The sequence below is a fragment of the Mustela nigripes genome, chromosome 4 (genome assembly GCF_022355385.1).
Source record: "Mustela nigripes isolate SB6536 chromosome 4, MUSNIG.SB6536, whole genome shotgun sequence".
Lineage (NCBI taxonomy): Eukaryota > Metazoa > Chordata > Mammalia > Carnivora > Mustelidae > Mustela > Mustela nigripes.
In genome coordinates, this window is record NC_081560.1 from 101,967,809 (window position 1) to 101,986,784 (window position 18,976).

Below are 18,976 nucleotides of genomic sequence, written 5' to 3' on the forward strand. Positions count from 1 at the left end.
CAATAAATATATATTGAATGGATAATCAATGGAGAGGCAGCTCATGTCTCTTCTATTTTGTCATAGGATTTTACTGCTTTATTTATCATAAAAGCATATTTTACTACTTATCTATCAAGGACACCCACAGTTTTCCATTGATATGACAGAATTTGCTGATCTAATTTTGCTTACAGTGTTTTTTTTTTTTTTTAATTACAGACAACATTTTATATTGGCAAATACCTGGGTTTCTTTTCCATTGTTATCATTCTGTTAGTTTATGCTAAAGAGATGCGCTGTCTTCAATTCAAGGTAATATTCATCCATATTTTCTTTTGTCTCTTTATGGTTTCACATTTTATATTTAATGCAAATCTATTAAGAACTGGTGTATGGTTAATGGATAAAATGATTACTTTTTTCAAGTAGTTAATTGTATCTAATATTTATTGTGTAAGATATTTTGTACTCAGAGTCTTGTATTTCATCACTATTACTTACAAAATTTATGCTCAGGCCAATTTGTGGCCCATTTATATAGTTCCAATGATCTTCCATTATATTACTGTACTAATACCACACCAACTCAAATTACTTTAGAATATATTAATGTTAAACTGAAAATTCACACTTCTTTCCCTAAAGTTTCTTGCTTATGTTCATGTATTTATCTAGATTGTTTCTGGAATTGTTTAATAAAATACATACAAAGAAAACATATAGGAAATTATATTTATAATCCAATCTTTGATGTCCCTTTGTGAAATTTTATATTTTACTTCAAAGAGTTCCCATGAACTTCTTTTTGCAGCTAGCTCTACATACTTTATAACTGGATTTTCTTTCCCTCACATTTTCTAACTTTAATCACTAGTTTAGATGAAATCTACTGACATCTATTATATGTATCTATTTTGTTTCCTGTCACGTGAATTAACTTTTAATTCTAATATTCCAGTTGACCATTTTTTAATTTAGACAATTGAACACCTTTAGCCAGCCTCATAGAGGACTCCCAGTGATCCTAACCTCCTGGCGCTCACAGCATTACAAAGTGCCCTTTGCACTAAGTCAGAGCTGGTCTGGGTGACCAACACAAGCTGGCAGGAGTGACACTTCTCAGGCTAAGTCATAAAGGTCCTGTAGCTTCTACCTGTAGGTTTCTTAGTTTACCTGCTCTGGAGGAAGACAGCTGCTATGCTGTGCCAACACACACTCGCAAACACATACTTGCGTGCGCGCGCGCGCACACACACACAGACACACACACACGCACAGTACGTTTACTGTGTTTCTCAACCTGGTTTTGTATTTTAAGCAAGATGGTTCTTTACTATGGGGACTGTCTTGTGCACTGTAGGGTTCCTGGCTTGTACAAGTCAGACGCCAACAGCAGCCACCCAACTGTGAAAATCAAAATGCCTCCAGGCATTGCCAGTTGTCCTCTTAGGCCACCACCCCCTCCCCCAGTTGAAAACCACTGCTTTATATTCTTGGCTTCATTAGATCAAGTCTGTGTTACCAGACGTTTCAGACTTTGGGCAGCTATTACCAGTGCTCTAAAAATGCCCCACGAGGGGCGCCTGGGTGGCTCAATCAATTTCTAAAATGGTGTGGTTCTGGACACTTTAATAGGTACTCTCTGTCAAGTTTTATAATTTCTATCATAATTTTGGTATTTTGAAATTTTCTACTTTGCAAATATGGTAATTTTCCTCTTCTAAGAGATTAATCCAAGTCTTTACAATATAGTATTATAATTTTGAACATAATAACTTATATTTCTTTGAACTTTATGTAATTTTATATGGCTTTTCTGATTTTAATCATGGATATTTGTTTTCTTTTCATTAGCTCTGTCTTCTAGAATGTTGCCTTCTCTCAAATAAATGCTTTTAGATTTATTTATCAATGCCATTGTTTTCCTGTATTTTATGTTTAGCACATCCATTTCTTCTTATATTTTAATTATTTAACTTTTTTTTCTAAATTTAGGTTTTTGCTAATTTCTTCATCAGCATATTTAGTAATTTTCTTTTCTTTGATTTTAAGTAATAAAAATAATAATTGTGAATTTTCCCATATAGATAATTTTAGCAATATTTGACAGTTTCGATGTACAATAACCACATTGACATTATTTTCTAAATAGTCAAAATTATAACTTTAGTTTCTTCTTTGGCCAAAAACTATTTTTCAATTTTAAAAATTGTTGGGATTTTTAAAAACTTTATTGTCTAATTGTATTGTGAGCAGAACTGTAATTGTAATCATTATGGTTTCATTTATTTTCTCAACAAAAGATCTGTTTAGTAAAAAGGCGAAAGATTTATGCGATCTGAAGAGAAACCAGAGTATTATCTGTTTAAAGTTTCATTGATTTCTGCCCTGATTCCTATTATTTATTTTCTTCTGCTTACTTTGGCTTTGACTTGCTGTTCTTTTTCTAGTTTCACAAGGTGGGAACTTAAATTATTGGTATTAGATTTTCTTTCTTTCCTAATAGATCCAATCAACGCTAAAAATTTCCTTCTAAGTACTGCTTTTGTTTCATTCCATGAATTTTGATAAGTTGGTTTTCAATTTCGATTAGTTAAAATATTTTAAAACCTCATCTTAAGATTTCTTCCATAACTTAGGGTGCCTGGGGTGGCTCAGTTGCCTAAGCATCTCACTCTTGATTTTGGCTCAGGTCATGATCTCAGGGTGGTGAGATCAAGCCCCTCGTGAAGCTCTTCCCTGGGAGTGGAGCCTGCTTGAGATTCTCTCTCTCCCTCTCCCTCTTCCCCTCTCTACCTAAAAACAAAGACTTTTCCCATGTGTTCTTTAGAAGTGCTTGTTTAATTGCCACACATTTGGTGGTTTTAAGTTTCTGTTAACTGATTTTTAGCTTCATTTCATTGTGGTCTGATAGCAGCTATTGTATTATTTCCATTATTTCTTAGATGTGTCTTAAGATGTGTTTTATGTCCCAGAATGTGGTCTATCTTGGTGAACGTTCCATGTTAAGAAGCATGCGTGTTCTGCTGTTGGATGAAGTCGTCTATAGATCTCAGTAGACTGTATCCAGTAGACTGATGGCATGTTGAGCTCAACTGTCCTTACTGATTTTCTGCCTGTTGGATCTGTCAATTTCTTTCTTTCTTTACATTTCTTTTCTTTTTTTTTTTTTTAATTTCTTTTCAGCATTCCAGAATTCACCGTTTATGCATCACACCTAGTGCTCCATGCAATACGTGCCCTCCATAATACCCACCACCAGGCTCACCCAACCTCCTACTCCCCACCCCTCCAAAACCCTCAGATTGTTTGGATCTGTCCATTTCTGATACAGGTGTATTGAAAGATCCAGCTATGAGAATGCGCTCATTTATTTCTCTATGCAGTTTTTGTCTCATGTAGTTTAACATGATGTTTTAGGTGCATACACATTAGAGGACTGTCATGTTTTCTTGGAGAACTGACTCCTTTATCATTATGTAATACCCTTCTCTAGCTCTGATAAATGTCTTTGCTTTGAATTCCACTATCCAAAATTGATAAATGTCTTTGCTTTGAATTCCGCTATCCAAAATTAATATAGTTACTCTTCTGATTAGTATTAGTAGGGCACATTTTTCTCCATCCATTTACTTTCAATCTATATATCCCTTTATATTTATATTTATATTTATATTTATATTTATATTTATATTTATATTTATATCTGTATTGGTTGCTTGTGGACAACATATATTTGGGCCCAGTTTTTTGATCCATTCTGATAATCTCTAACATTAAATAGGTACATTTAGACCACTGATCTTCAAAATGATTACTGATACACTTGTATTAGTATTTATCATATCATTTTTTTCTCCCCCATTAGGTGAGACAGGGTTGAGGTGGGCATTTCCCTCCTCCCCCGGCACCCTGGTCACTTAGGCTCTGATAATAATCTAACAAGTTAGACTCTGGTCAACTAATTTCCACTGAGGACAGGCTTTGTTAAGAAGAACAGAGTGCTCTGAGGTATGTCAAGATGTTCCCTTTCCCCTCCCTCTGCCAGAAGTATGAGGGTATTTCCCCCTGATATTTATTGTCAGAACCAGGTTGAGCTCCTGGAGGTTAAATCGTTCAAAATCATGGCAGCCCCCTAAGACTAGGTCCCTGGGGTTTCTGATTCTCTGAGTTGTCTGCACTGAGCCTCCAGCCGTCCATCAATTACAGCATAGGTTTTCTTCTTTCAGTGTGATTCCTGTGGCTGTTTCTTCTCATAAGTCTTCACTCGGGTAAGTCACAACTCCCTGTATTTGCCAGTCTGGCTCACCAGTCCTGGGGGGCAGCAGTGTGCGCTATGTCTTCCCCTCTCTTAACTACTCAGGAGGAGTTGGTGACTTTGCAGCGTGTTCAGCTTCCTGTTCATTAGGATGGAGTGGAAATTTCCCAGCTTCTTGCATGTGGAATCAGGAACCATCATGCAGCACCAAAAACTGGTATAATTTTTAACTTTATATATTATTTGGCTTCTGTGTAATAATATTTATGTCACATCTGTATGCCAAAGAATGAGTTAAAACTCTCAACAGATGTACATTTCTGCTCATTTCCTGCAGCTTTACCTACTTCAGTGCTACATTGTTAGGAAAAGCAGAGAGTTCATGGCTCTTTCACTGAAGACTATAGTTTTCATCAATATAGTATTATCATCCTTGTCACATTAAGAAAATTTTCCCAGAAAACAGTACTTGACTTGATAGTAAGCTGACTTTTATTGTTTTTATTTCTCATTTTTCTCTCTTAATCATTTACTTTATAGACATCTCCTTTAAATATGATATACATGGAACATGTGGGTGGCTCAGTTAGTTAAGTGTCTACCATGAGCTCAGTTCATAATCTCGGAGTCCTGGGATAGAGCCCTGCATAGGGCTCCCTGCTCAGCGAGAAGCCTGCTTCCCCCATTCTCTCTCTGCCTGCTGCTCCCCCAGCTTGTTCTCTCTCTCTCTTTCAAATAAATAAATAGATGATTGATTCAGTTTGAGAATTTTCTGTTCTTAGGAGATATGTATTTACATTTGTTCTTATAAGAGGTGTGTGGTTTCAGGTCTTATATTTGGTTTTTGTCCTCAGTTCTGGCACAGAGCTACGTAAACCCTTGGAATTTTCCTGAGTAATAAGATCATCTTTTCTTATTTGCATAAGCCCCTTTCAACCATGCCTGAATTTATGCTGATGAGGTGACTCTTCATGGGCTCTGAGCTTTAGGATGGGTCTGGTCACCAGAAAAACCAAACCTGCAATCATAACATTGGAACTTTCAGATCAGGTGCCAATGGCCAATGTATTAATCAATCATGCCTACCTAATGAAGCCTCCATTAAAAACTCCTAATGACGGGGTTCAGGGGAGTTTCCAGGTTGGTGAATAAATCCATATATGCCAAGAGGCACCCCAGCTCTACAGAAACGGAGGCTCCTATGTGCCTATACCTTTTAGGATCTTGCTCTATGTCTCTCTGGCTGCTAACAGGAATGATTTATGATACACTACAATGTTAAGAATAGTGTTTTTCTGAGTTCTGTAAGTCTTTCCACTAAACTATTGATCACCAGGAGGAGTTACGGGAACCCTGGAATTTATACTTGGCTGGGAAGAATTTATAATTGGCCTGGGCACCCCATTTGTAGGTAGGGCCTAAAGAGAGGAGCAGTGTAATGGGGCTGAGTCCTTAAACTATAGGGTCTATGCTGATTCTGGGAGTTAGTGTCAGAAGTGAACTGAATCTCTGGACACCTGGTTAATGTCAGAGAATAGGAGAACCACATTTTTGTGTCAGAAAAAAGACAAGGCATTTTAACCTTATCACTGTGAGCCTTATGAAACTGCAGTTTCGTAGATCAAAATAGAATATTAGCAATTATATACATTGTAACATATACTTACATAAGGATTCTCTTTCTTTCTTTGCAGTATTGTTATTGTAATTTCCATTTACATATGAAAAAAATTGAACTTTAGAGAGGTAAGGTAACTTGCCTTGGGTCATAGAAATCAGCAGTGGCAAAACATAGATACAAACCTAAAAAATCTGAAGCAAGAGCCTACAGACTTTATCCAGTCTGCCGAAATTCCTGACCTTATTGACCCTCAAAGCTTTGCTTTTACTATTAATGCTTAATATTATTAAAATTAGTAATGCAAATAAAATAAATTGCCATCAAGTTTGCTTGGTCTGTATGACTATGGTTTGTCCTGGTTTTCTACCTCTTCACCACTAGAGGTTTGCCACTGTCCCTCCATCCCAGAGAGAAGTCTGAGCAGATCCCCATGCTTCCTGCTAGGGGTCCTAATGGGCTCTGCTAATGTCTGCCTCCTTACCTGGAAGGCAGAATCCTGCTTAAATGTACAAATCCCAGGGCATAAGCAAGGAATCACGAGTCAGTGGATGATGTTTAAAAAAAAAAATGTTACATTTCTGAATTTCCCTCTCACACACCTGAAACTCTCTGAGAGGTCCTGCAGCGAAGAAATCGAATGTTTGCCTCAATCCAGTGTATCTCTAGCTTACTTGACCACAAAAGTCTTTTATGAATGACTACTAACGTCTCCTCTTGGAATATCAACACACATGCCATATTTATCAAACATCTGTTTGTGTCTTGTCCATTTGGGGAACCCCACAGCTCTTACTATGGTAATCAGTTAAGGGTCACAGAATGAATGAACAATGGAAAGAATGAGCAAATGCCTAGTAGTAATACTGTAACACAAATTGTTAATTCTGGAACAGGAAAAGAGTCAACATTTTTCCTTTTTGTTTCCTGATTTCTGTACCAATTATACTAAAATATTTAGATCTCAGGTTGAAACTGAGCCTAACAGAGCATAAATAGAATCAAACGAATGATTGACAATACGTATCTATATCCATTTTTTTTTCCCTTGAAGGGGAGGGGAGGGGGAGCCATTACAGAGGAAGGAGATAAAGAGGAGAATGCGCTCTTCTAAGAAATAATGCTTTGAGGGCAGTAGATTTTACTTAACCAATTACTCCCTTGGCACACATTAGGATAATGCATTACTTATTAATTATTCCAGCATTTCACTATGGTATTAGTAATTGGGAGAAATTACTTAGGTGCTCATCTTTTACTCTGCTATATTTTTACTTGGCTTGAAATGTAATTCTTCCCTTTTATGGTGCTCAGTAGACCTCTTCTGTCATACACGGCTCTGTGACCAACATACTAACTCTGCAAATTTATTATTTTGGGTAGTTGGATAAAGTAGATAGCCAGTCATTATTCTTTCCTTGAAGACTCTCAAAATATTATGAGAGCCTACTACTGATCTAGAGTATGTGATAACATGAAGAACAATTGCCTAGAAATACAGGAGGTGGTTTGCAAGGTAAAGAGCAGTACACTTTAGATATTATGAAGATTGTTCTGGAAAAATGAACTAGAAAATATTAACTTGCTTTATTTTTCACACCCCTCCATGTTAAATAATGAGGTCATATTTTCTTGGAAGCAGATGACATTAGTTTTTATAATAAGAAAATCTCCCCTCCTTACCTCGTTAACTATAATTCATATGTCAATTCCCCGGTAACCGTCCCTTCCTCAGGTACACTTCCTAAATCCCAGTTTAGGTAAATATCCCCCTTACATGCGTTCATAGAGCAATGTTCTTTTCCTTCTGAATGCCCATATGGGTTATGGTTTGAGTGAGTTTTTTCTTTCAGTAGACTCCATACAGCACAGCATCTGGCCCAGAGTGACCACTCTATAAATATTTATGAAGTAATGAATCTATAGTAAGAAAGTATCTGTAGCACCTCAGTTGTTTTCATTTCAAACTTCCTAGCTTGAAAGTAGGATTCCAGATGAGGAATCATCATAAATGGGTTAGCAATGTGGATTGCACTGGGCACACCTATTGGGCTTCTAGATGCCTAATTTTTTTTTTTTTTTTAAGATTTTATTTATTTATTTGACAGAGAGAGATAACAGGCAGACAGAGAGGCAGGCAGAGAGAGAGAGAGAGAGAGAGGGAAGCAGGCCCCCCACTGAGCAGATAGCCCAATGCAGGACTCGATCCCAGGACCCTGAGATCATGACCTGAGCCGAAGGCAGTGGCTTAACCCACTGAGCCACCCAGCCGCCCTACATGCCTAATTCTTAAATAATGTAGAATTGGGACACTGATTTTTAATCTATCATAACAATTAACCAAGACATTGTGCTCCCCTTCTTGACTTGCAATTACTCTTTTCACACACAGATGCTAAAAAAACAGAAAGTGGATTACTGGAATGAGTATACTGGACTGCCCAGTGAGTAATGAGAAAGTGACTTGAGAGAAAGTAATTCAAAATCCTTCCTCCTAGTGACACCACAGGGCCTTGGGGTGGACACAATTTTAGATAAAAGTTACAGTTGGTCCTGTGGTTTTCAAGAGAGTAGAGACTGGCCATTTCTCTGAGAGGTAGGACCAGCGCTGGCAGAGAGGGGAGGAGGGATGACAATTCAAAGCAGCTGGAGCTGAGAGGGCCCTGGGTCCCCACACACTCTCCTATATCATGTTCTGGCGAGCTGGAGGGGTGAACTCTCTGCCAAGGAAAAACAATGGTGGAGGAGGCAAGGAGCTTTTTGTCGAGGTTTCCAGGAGGGTGGTGTCAGTGGACTGTGTATTGACTTAATGTTTGATAGATATGCTCTCTAGTACATTCTGCAAAACTTCTTGACATAGCTTTCCAGTCGAAGTGTTTATTGGAGATTTCCAAGTGGGCTCGGAAAGTAGAAAAGTGCCACCTGGCAATACTTCATAAAACTAATTACCTTAGGGAATTCATGAAAAATTGCAGATACAAGTACTATAATATAGGGTTAGTGGACCATATCATATTTTCTTCTAATAATTACCAGAATCATGTTATTTTTCAGTTAAGTGGGCCTTTATTATTTTGCTCTCAGTGGTCATTGATTCTCCATTAAAAAAAAAAAAAAAATCCTCTCTGGCCTCAGATTTGAAAAGATCTAAAAGTAAGACTAACTTAGCACTTGACTCAGGAAACAAAGATATTTCCCAGACAACTATTAATCTAACAACTGGTGGGGATTCATCAGCCCTCAACCAAAAAGATTTGCCAGGGAAACTTTCCTTAATATGAACTTTTAGGGACCCCTGGGTGGCTCAGTTGGCTAAGCTTCTGCCTTCGGCTCAGGTCATGATCCCAGAGTCCTGGGATCGAGCCCCGCATCAGACTCCCTGATCAGTGGGAAGCCTGCATCTCCCTCTCCCACTCTCCTTGCTTGTGTTCCCTCCCTCGCGGTCTCTCTCTCACTTTGTCAAATAAATAAATAAATCTTTAAAAAAACAATGAGCTTTTAGTATAAAAACAGCAAACAGTTTCTATAGGGTTTCTATAGAGACCCAGGGTCCAAAGACCTGAGCCCCTTTGAGGTTGTGCAGTAAGCAGAGTTAAGCAAGCCCCTTGCTTCTCTGTGTCCTTATCCAGTGATGTTAAGATCACACGAGAGCTCTGTGCATCCCTTAAGATCAAACGGAATGTCAAGGGAGATGATGTACAGCAAAGCACCCGGAAAACTGAAAGTACAAGGTAAACATAAAACACCATCATTATTATTCCCTATGCTGTACTTTTTGCCCCCATGACTTGTTTATTTTATAACTGGAAGCTTGTTCCTCTTAGTATAATAGGTCAGCTATACTTCCATTAAAAATAAATGTAAAAACTTAAAATAGAACACCCAGAATTATTAAAAAGGAGGATTCATATCTGGTGCAGGCCTAGCAGACACCAGAATAAAATAATCCTATTTATTCTGACAATTTCTGTTACTGGGCTTCCACACTGATCCATATATAAAGTAAAGCTTCTATTTCAGAAAAAAGGATGCAGATCGGTGCCTATCCAGCAGGCCTGTAAGTGGAACCTACACCATCAACATCATCATCACCATCATCAGTGCTCCCACCACTGTCTTCCCCAGCACCTCGTTAAGAATCTATGATCCATCATCACCGTCATCCCCATCCCTATCATCACCCTCGCCATGATCACTACTTGTGTTGAACAGCTACTCTGTGTAAGGCATTTGACACAATCTTTGTCTTTGTGCTACCATTAAGTTCTCTAAAAAACCCACGTTACTGTCCTCCTTTGAGAAAAGGGGAGTTAGAGGCTCCATGAGGGGCCTGTGGTTCCCAAACTCAACTGGGCTTCAAAACGACCTGAAAATTTTTCAGAAATTAGATGCTTGCCTCTCAGCAGAAAGCTACTGAAGCAGTCTTCACTGGTGGATCCCAGGCAGCTGAAGATGTATTTCCAAGCCCTATGGAAGGTTCTATCTACTGAGCAGGGGAACTTGCAGAGGACCGGGCTGGTAACTTCCTCAAGGAACCTAGCTGTTGGCCACTGGACTCCCACGTCAGCTCTTAATCACTTTTCTGTCTCGCCTGACTGGTAATAACATCTTATTTAATTTAACAACCGTTTTTTAGGGACTTTAATTGCTTTTTCCACGTTCTACATCCTCTGTTCAACTACACTGACAGATTGTTTTTTCCCTAATGACCATTAAGATGTTTTGATAAATACTTAGTTCCCAAGGACATTTTATATTGTGGTCAATGCTTAAAGGTCTACATGAATTTCCTGGGACACTTATTAAAATGGCAGATACTGAATTAGCATTTCCCGAATGGGCCTGGCAGTCTGCGTGTCTGAGCTTCCAGCTGATGCCAGAGTTGTTGGTTTCTGCATTGAGGCAGCTGCAACCCTGTGGTGGGTTCAAAGAGATCCACTCCCGAAAAATGAGCACAGGCCTGTGAGTGAGGGTCAAACTGCCCTTCACTGACAGGTATACTAACCAGGGCAAAATGTTGTAAAGGACACTCAGATGTGTGATTCTGACATGAGGAGGGACATGTGCAATAGGGGAGAGGGCATTGCCTAGCAAAGAATCTAGTATCCATCATGGATTTAAATGAAAATCACACATACTGATTGGGGGACCGCAAACATATGGTTATGACAATTATATACATTCAGAAATATCCAAACACTGGTTGAACCAGTTCAAACAAGGAGGAGGACACTCCTGAACGCTACCCTTCTTGGGAGGTGACCTGAGGATCCCAGGGCATGTGACCCAGGAGCCTCAGGTCTAGCTCTTGGAATTCCTGTAGTCACACTCTGATGCCAGGTAACGAATGGCATCATACTATGGAAAGCCACACTGAAATGAAATAAATGGTAATTGGAACAAAGTAACATACTTGGGTTAATTGCATTTTGGAGAAGAGAAAGTCCGGGAAGGTTTCGGTGGACTGAATTGATAAAGGACAAAAGATGAAATAACAAAAGAATGGGCTTGAGTTTTAATTAGGCAGGAGTGTAATGGGACCCATAACTCCAAGAGCTTCTTAGTTACTTAGACCTGCAACTGTCATGAGTGAAAGAAGTGTAAATCATTGAGTCCCCTGCTCTGCCGGGCTATGTGAGATCCTGTGTGAAGGGTAAGATCCCCAGCACCCATCCAGGAAGCAAGGCTCCCTCGTAGTCCCTCGTATACCACCGCTCTGAGCATTGCACGACTGGCATCAAAATGGGCTGGAGCAGGGGTTGCCTTGAGAGGCCAGCAGGAGGTGAGCAAAGTGGAAACAATGACAATCTGAAGGTCATACGCCCCCTGATTTAACAGGGACTGCCTCCCTCAGCTCCCAACAATTGCTGCCAAGCACACGTGGACCAGATACTGTAAGAACTATTGATTTTTTTTTCAAAAGAAGCTCAGACTTTGAATTTTTATATCAAATTGTCTGTTTTTTTTCAATAAATTCATCAATAGAATCAAACCCTTCCTCAATAAAAAACCAACAACAACTATAAAAAAAAAATGCAGCCCAATAAAATAATCTTGCGAGGAAGGATAGCAGTGATGACTTGATAACTTCTGGGTTAAATTTTTAAGCAAGTTCAGAGATAACATGAGTTTTTGGAGATGATACCCAAAGCTGGGGTACAATGGCAAAGCAGGCAATGCGAGGTGTCCCCGGGTCCTCTCTTCTCTACCTTCTCTACCCTTCTCTACCTAACCTTACCCTGCTCTCTCTTTCTTCGTAGAACGTCCCAATTCCTGACATCATACTGTATACTTACTTTAATTTCTGAAAAACCCCCTCCCACAACTAGGTAGAAATCCCCATGAGGGCAGGAGCCTATTTGTTCACGACCATGTCTCCAACACAACTGTGTCTGGTACACAGTAGGTGCTCAATAAACAGTTGCCAAATTAATAATGCATGACGGGTCCATATCTCCATCTCCATCATCCAAATCAGAATGAGTCTGTGTCTTAGGACCCTTATCCTAGGGTCTGATATCTAACAACTAACAGTTCATGAGGCCAGAGTGACATGGGTAATTTATATCCAAAACTTTTACAGAGAATAAAATACTCCAAAATCCTATTTCTACTTTATGGGGGAAAAAACCCAAAAAATCTGCAAGAGACAAAAGAAAATAGATATCCATTCTTGGTATAGTATATATTTGGCCGTGATCACTCACATACTGACTTATTGTTTGAAATCATGTAAAACACGACTCTTCGCTAAGAAAGCATAACTAAGCCAGACAGACCCAGAACCAACATCTGCTGACACACAGTGCTGGACTCAGACAGCAGCAGGATCCCAGCAATGCTGTGTTCTCTAAGAACTCGGCACGATGCAAATGGGCATAAGGGTATAAAAAAGCAGTATGAAGGGACTTCTAGTTCTTGCTGAAAAAGAAGATTCAGGTTCTAAATCCAGCACTTCCAAGAAGAGAGGCGTCTCATTTGGGGCTACATATAAAGCCGGCACTCCCTTGTTTGAACAAAACCACTCACTACACGCTACTTCAAAAGCAAAGCTCCAGACAATTAGCTACACACGCATGTTTCCAGCCACCTGCTGTCTGAGGAAAACAGCTTTGCAATGTGCATGCCCTAGTTTCAACCGATCTTTAAGTTGCACACAAAAGCGCTCTTCCCTTACCTGTCTCCTTTTCTCAAGCTGAGTCCACAAAAGAGCCTAGAAATAACTAGAAATACACTTCCCTTTAAGTGAGAGAAAAATATGTTTAAAGGACAGCCCAGACCTTGGATAAAAGCACTTACTTTGAAAGAACAGGACAGATCATGTATTCAAAACAAGACACCTTCTAAAGGGCAGACCAAGAGGATGTTCAATGCCACAGCCTTGCTCTGTGCTGGAGGCTCTGGTCCTGCTGGGCATGGTGGACAGAGTTGAGCCTGCGTGGCCCGTTCTGCTGGGACTGCTGCGTCAGATGACGCTCAGAACAATTATTGGGACAGGCTGTGAGCAAGTCAGCAGGAGAGTTTTATTTCTGGCCTGAGATTGCTGCTTCCTAATGAGAAAATACCGGTAGCAGAGCTCCTCCCTGGTATCAGAGCGAGCCAACGCTCCCCAGGTGATCTGGGTTCTGAGCGAGATGAGGAGGGGGTGCCCATCCTGTGTTGGGGGGCAGAGGGCGAGTAGCCCCTGAAGGAGACCTCCTCTGTCAGGTCAGAACCCTTCTAGGTTCACCTAAGGATACTGGTCTCCTTGATGTAGTCCCTTGACTCTGCCAAGGGCATGACTCAGCTCACCCATTAGCAGTGCGAGATACACAATTTCTCTCTCATAGCCCAGTAAAGCTGAATTCAAGGCACTGAGTGGAGAACAGCTGTGGGGAGAGCCTGGTGGTCCCCAACTCAGTGAGGTCTAGAGTTTGTGGCTTCACGTGCAGGGAGCATCAGAGCTTCTCTACTAGTTATTTCTATCCAGTGGCTCGGGGCTTCGGAACCTGCAGTCTATGAGGGGGAGAGGGATGGGAGAGGTGGAGGAGGAGGGGAAGGAGTGAGCGGTGGATCTTTCAGTTCAGTTCCCAAGCCAATAAATGAAGAGAATTCAAGATTCTCTTTGGCTGGTTTTCTACTGGTGTCAAGATGAACCATTGTGGGATGGACTTCAAGGCCTTTGATGACTGTCCATTTATGCCTGAATGACTATAACTGAAAAGGAAGACAGAGATATGGTGGCTATTTAGGGAAGCTGGCTGTGGGCTTCAGATGCCCAAGGATCCCCACCTCTGTCTACTAACACATTCTAGATACAGAACTCACCTCCAGGAAGTGATGGTGTGGGGAGAGGATGTAGGAAACTTTGGGATCATTTTCAGTTTGGAAGACTTTTTGACAAAAACACTAAAGTTAGGAAGACATACAATTTCTTTCTGTCATACAGAGATTGAGGTCAAGGAGGATGAAGAGACAAGGAACATTCTGTTTCAGGAGGGGTGTATGGTCTCGGGGCAGACGTGAAGCTGGGTGGGGCAGAGGTTGACCCCATGGATCCCTTGAGTCCTACCCTCTGAATGATCTGGGATGGTGCACAACCTCTCTGGACTTCACTTCCTACATGAGGAGTTTTTAAGATCCCTCAAATCTTCATGCCCTGTTCTACCAAGCCCTGGCTTCTAGCACATGCCCTCACACAGAGAGAAGTCTAATGAGCCAAGTTTGTCTCCCTCTTTTTTCCGTTCCCCCCTCTCCCTCTACAGAAGACAGAGATTTCCTGCAAAGACCCCATCTTCATTCTGCCTCCAGCTGCTTCTGACCCGATTTTTTATGAAGTCTCTGGAGTATGTGGCAAACAATGGCGCTAAGGACTCATTGTTTCCAGCTGCCAACTCCTCCAGGGACCCCACAGTTTACAGGGTGTGGTCGCGGTCTTCTTACAGTGCTCCGAGCTCAGTGGGGCTCCAAGTGCCTGGCCGTTCCCCACCCAACATGGGTGTTTCTGAGCCCTCAGGCTTTGCTCCCAAGGGTCCCCCCGGGGTGGTGGAGACCGTCAGGCTGAAGGCCCCAACCAGTTTTCCTTCCTCTCTCCTTTCACAAGTGTTACTTCTCTCTTGCACAACCAGTATCTATGCCCTGGGGGACCCGACAGACACACAGAAGCTAATCATTGCAACACATAAACCCTAATGTTTGTTTGCTTTTCCAAAATGGACCTTTTACAGGCTTTAGGAAGCCTGTCTTTGAGCAACAAGATCCTCTCTCTAGCATGAAGATCTGCAGTATAGATTTAGGTTCTATTCTCATTCACAGACACAGAGAGGTTTAATTCCCATCAGTTTTGGCCACTAGTTCTTAGCCAGGGGTGCATATAAGAATCACCCCTGAGACTTTTACAAATGCAGATGACTGGGCTCCACACACAAAGCTATACTTACTGATCTGAGACCTATCCCTGGTTGAGAATCCCTGGTCTCAGTATGAAATTCCCCCTTATTGGGGCTTCTTCTAGAGATTAGCATTCATCCTGCTCAGGATCATTCCAGAACCTGAAAAGTATATCTGCATAAAATGGTCAGATATCTGCATTAGTCTTCTCTCGTTCATCTCCAGATTTTTTTTTTTTTTTTTAATAAATCCAGCTAGTAATGCAGACTTCTTCTGGACCATGGTGAATCTTCTGGGAAAGTATTACAGAAAGGCATAGGAAACCTTGGGATTATTTTCAGTTTTGAAGGTCTCAACAAAATACACATTAGTAATGGGGCTGTAACATTCCTTTATGATGCAATTTGGGACAAGGAGTTTTGCACTGACTTTCCACAGAAACTGGGGATAAGGTTGTTTCTAGTGTCATTGTTGTGTAGGAAGTTGGGGTTATGCTTATATTTCACAAAGTAAGTGCTTTGGGAACATAAGTCTGATCTCTGTCTTCTCCCTCCTGTTAATCAGGTAGCGCTCACTTCCATGAATGTCAAGGGAGAATAGATGGACAGCGTGTTTCTTGGATTGCTGAATAAAATCCCTTGAGATTATCTGTGTACCCACTTAGCTTTGTAGTTGCAGTCAAGGCAAAGCTTGTAACTTTCCAAGGTACCAGTCCTGAAAAGAGGCAAGTGAGAACATTCTTCCAGAAGGTTAAATGTATCCAAAAGGTATTTTTAAGTCCTCCTATTGTATCTTTCTAGCCAAAGAGAAAATTTCAAAAAGTCTCAGGGGAATGTAAACAGACAGGATTGCTGTGTGTTGGGAAAAGCATTCTCCTAAAGAAAGTTGAACCTTCCCGGAGGGGGAAGTCTAGTGGATGCGTAGCGGAGCAAACTCAGAGAAATAAAGGGGCTGCTGACGGCACAACAAACTGGGAAACAGAGTAAGAAAAGAAAAGTTTAACATTTAAAGTAAAACATTTAAAGTCACTGCCCTCGGATTGTCCCTGCACATTTGGCAGCATGGGATTACCTACTAAATTAATGCTTCCTGAACACAATACATAAAGTGCTCATTCCCTAAGCGCGTTACTCTGAACTTCCTAATTCAGACAGCTCCCTCGTGGGTGAGTTGGAGGCAGTGCTGGGGGTGGAAGAGGGACCCGAGTGTGAGGACTGCCTTCCTTCTGAGAGCTGATGAATGCCGAGATGCTCGCTGAACATCTCAGGGCTCTGCTCTCCTTCCTGCAGGGCTAGTTCACGGATTAGCTGAATATGTACGTAGATATGCTTAGTACATTTGCAAAGTACTATGCAGATGGGAGCTTTTCATTTCTTTCAGACAAAAGCCTCATTTACAGGTTGCCACACTAGGGCCTGTGGGTGGAGATGCCAGCTCAGATAGGCAGGTCCCTCCCTGCTCCTCACTTACCCACCCAGAGACTCACCAGTGATACGGCCCTTCATGCCCAGTTCCCTCAAAAATAAGATGGGGATGACGGTCATACCTACCTCTTCAGATTGTTGTGGGGAGAGAGGATTCATGCAGCAAAAGCATCTAACACAGATCATGACACACAGCGTCCACTAATGTGAACTATGATTATTACAAACCAGGGCTGTCCCCGACAGCTGTAAAGCTGTGATATACAGGAAGCAGGAGACGTGGCAGGAAGTCTGCAGGGACCCGGGAAAAGCTCTTCCAGGGAAAGCCCCCCCATCCCTAGCTACAAGAGACCCCCTCCAATGAACTAGCAACCTCCTGGTGGGTGGTCTGACCGAGTGAGCCAGAGAAACCGCGGCTCTAGTCTCCGTGTGAATTTCAGCGCATTCACATCAGCCGTAGGTAGTTCCCGACAGCCCCGCAGAGTTCTCTGCTATCATTTTGGAAGGGCCATCCCAGAGTGCTTGTTTCTAGGTATCAATTCACTTGTGACAACTGTAGGTTCACATCACACAAGGGAAACTTGACATGCAAAAAAACATCATCTCGAAATGGAGCACGGTCGATAGGGGTGGATGCAGGGGGCAGGGGAGGGACGGGTGATGGATCTCAGATGTCAGAGCTGCCCGTGGAGAACTCCTGGGCCGGGCGGCCATGGTGGGCGGTGGGCTGAGGCACATTCCATTATGAGCGGAGTGGGTTTATAATGGAATGACATGGATGGGTTCTTAGAATCAGAAAAACACACTGACCTTCACACTACACAGGTGCAGCAGCATAATGACCCACCACGTGTACGCGCATCAATTCCTGGGGAAAAGGCCAACGAGGTTAACTCAGCGTGTATCCCGAGCAAACAAAACCAGCGACATTACCCGAAAGAAGGACGTCGTGCCCGCCACCCCCATTGAGATATTTGGCTTGGGTGATCCCCAGGTGAATGGAAAAATCACACGAGGATCAAAATCATTCTCGTGATGTGGACCCAAGGTAGCAAGCCACGTTATTTTGCGGCATGGGTCATTTGATTTAGATTTTAAAATTTACAGTCAAGGAATAAGAATCATGGGACTAGGGGGAATTTTTTTTTTTTTTTTTCTTTTCAGGAAACAAGGATTTGGTGTGGGGTTTGTGGGGAGGAGATGGAAAAACTTCCTAAATGCATCTTCAGACATGCCCCACTTACCAGATTCCCTCAAGCACAAAGGAACCAGAGCTACAGTTAAACTGCTGGAAATATCACTGACTCATCTCAGCGCACTCAGTCAGATGTGAATACTGTCCTTTGCGTCGCCAGGAGAGTATTACCCCAAATAACAATCCCTGGCCACACCATCTGCATTTCAGTACAGCAAAACCAGGTCCAAAATTAGGAGCTTAGAGGAGAGACACCAGACACGGGAAAATTGCTGGTGGTGTTTCCACCAGGGTCCTATTAATCCCTGTACCACTCTGGAGTTCATGAGTCTTTACTCTGGTAAAACTCCTCTTCCTTGGAAGTTGAAGTTGCTATGGAAGGAATCAATATGGTTGCACTCCAGAAAAAAGGGGTATATGATATCGGCTTTCCAAAAATCCCAGTGAAACCTGAAGCTTTGCTGACAGATGGGTTTGTGTAAGAAACAAGTTGCAAGCTTGCATTCTGAATGTACAGATGATATTCTCATCCCTGATCTGAGCAGATTTGCACAGGGGATGGAGAATTGAAGGCCCATGTGCTTGGCTCCTGCTTTGTGCCCTTCCTCCCCATTCTGGACACCATCTGTGGCATTCATATCTTTCCCTATGGTGGCCACTGTCTTCCCAGCTGCTCCTCAGGTTGCCCCAGCCCTGCCCCATATGCAGGCTCTTCCTCCCTCACCTTTTCCATGTTGGAGGGCTTCAGACCCTCCTATATTCCCATCCATGGCCTCAATTACTATCAGAGCACTGACAATTCCCAAATTCCCATGACAACTCAGAGCTCTCATCTGAACTCCAAACCAACATCCACTGGGGCTTCTTACGGCCCAAAGACAGTACAAAAAGAAGTTGGGATCTTTATCCTCGAACCCAAAGCCCAGAGTCAGTGACGGCTGTTTACCCACTGGGTCTCCCTGTCAGTAACTTTGTTTTCCCTGTTAGTACCTTTTGCTACTACTTTTTAACCATTCTAGAATCCATTGCTTCTCATCATTTCTACTCCTTCATCATGACCCAAGTGTCCTTCCTACCTAATCTCAGTTAACCCAAACCTATCTCCCCACCCTCTGTGTGCCCTATATATA

General features: G+C 41.7%; 1 protein-coding gene across 4 annotated transcripts in view; it reads right to left on the reverse strand.

The window, feature by feature from the left end:
• The window catches only part of HECW1 (HECT, C2 and WW domain containing E3 ubiquitin protein ligase 1), a 455,383-nt gene that overhangs the window by 290,444 nt on the left and 145,963 nt on the right, over positions 1–18,976 (reverse strand). For 2 of the 4 annotated variants that reach the window (XM_059397213.1, XM_059397214.1), the window contains exon 2: positions 17,462–17,519. The exons of the other annotated variants lie outside the window; for them this stretch is intronic. In XM_059397213.1, coding sequence (XP_059253196.1) covers positions 17,462–17,488 — 27 coding nt within the window. In that variant the 5' untranslated portion in view covers positions 17,489–17,519. The remainder of the gene's footprint in view (positions 1–17,461; positions 17,520–18,976) is intronic. 4 annotated transcript variants of the gene reach the window in all.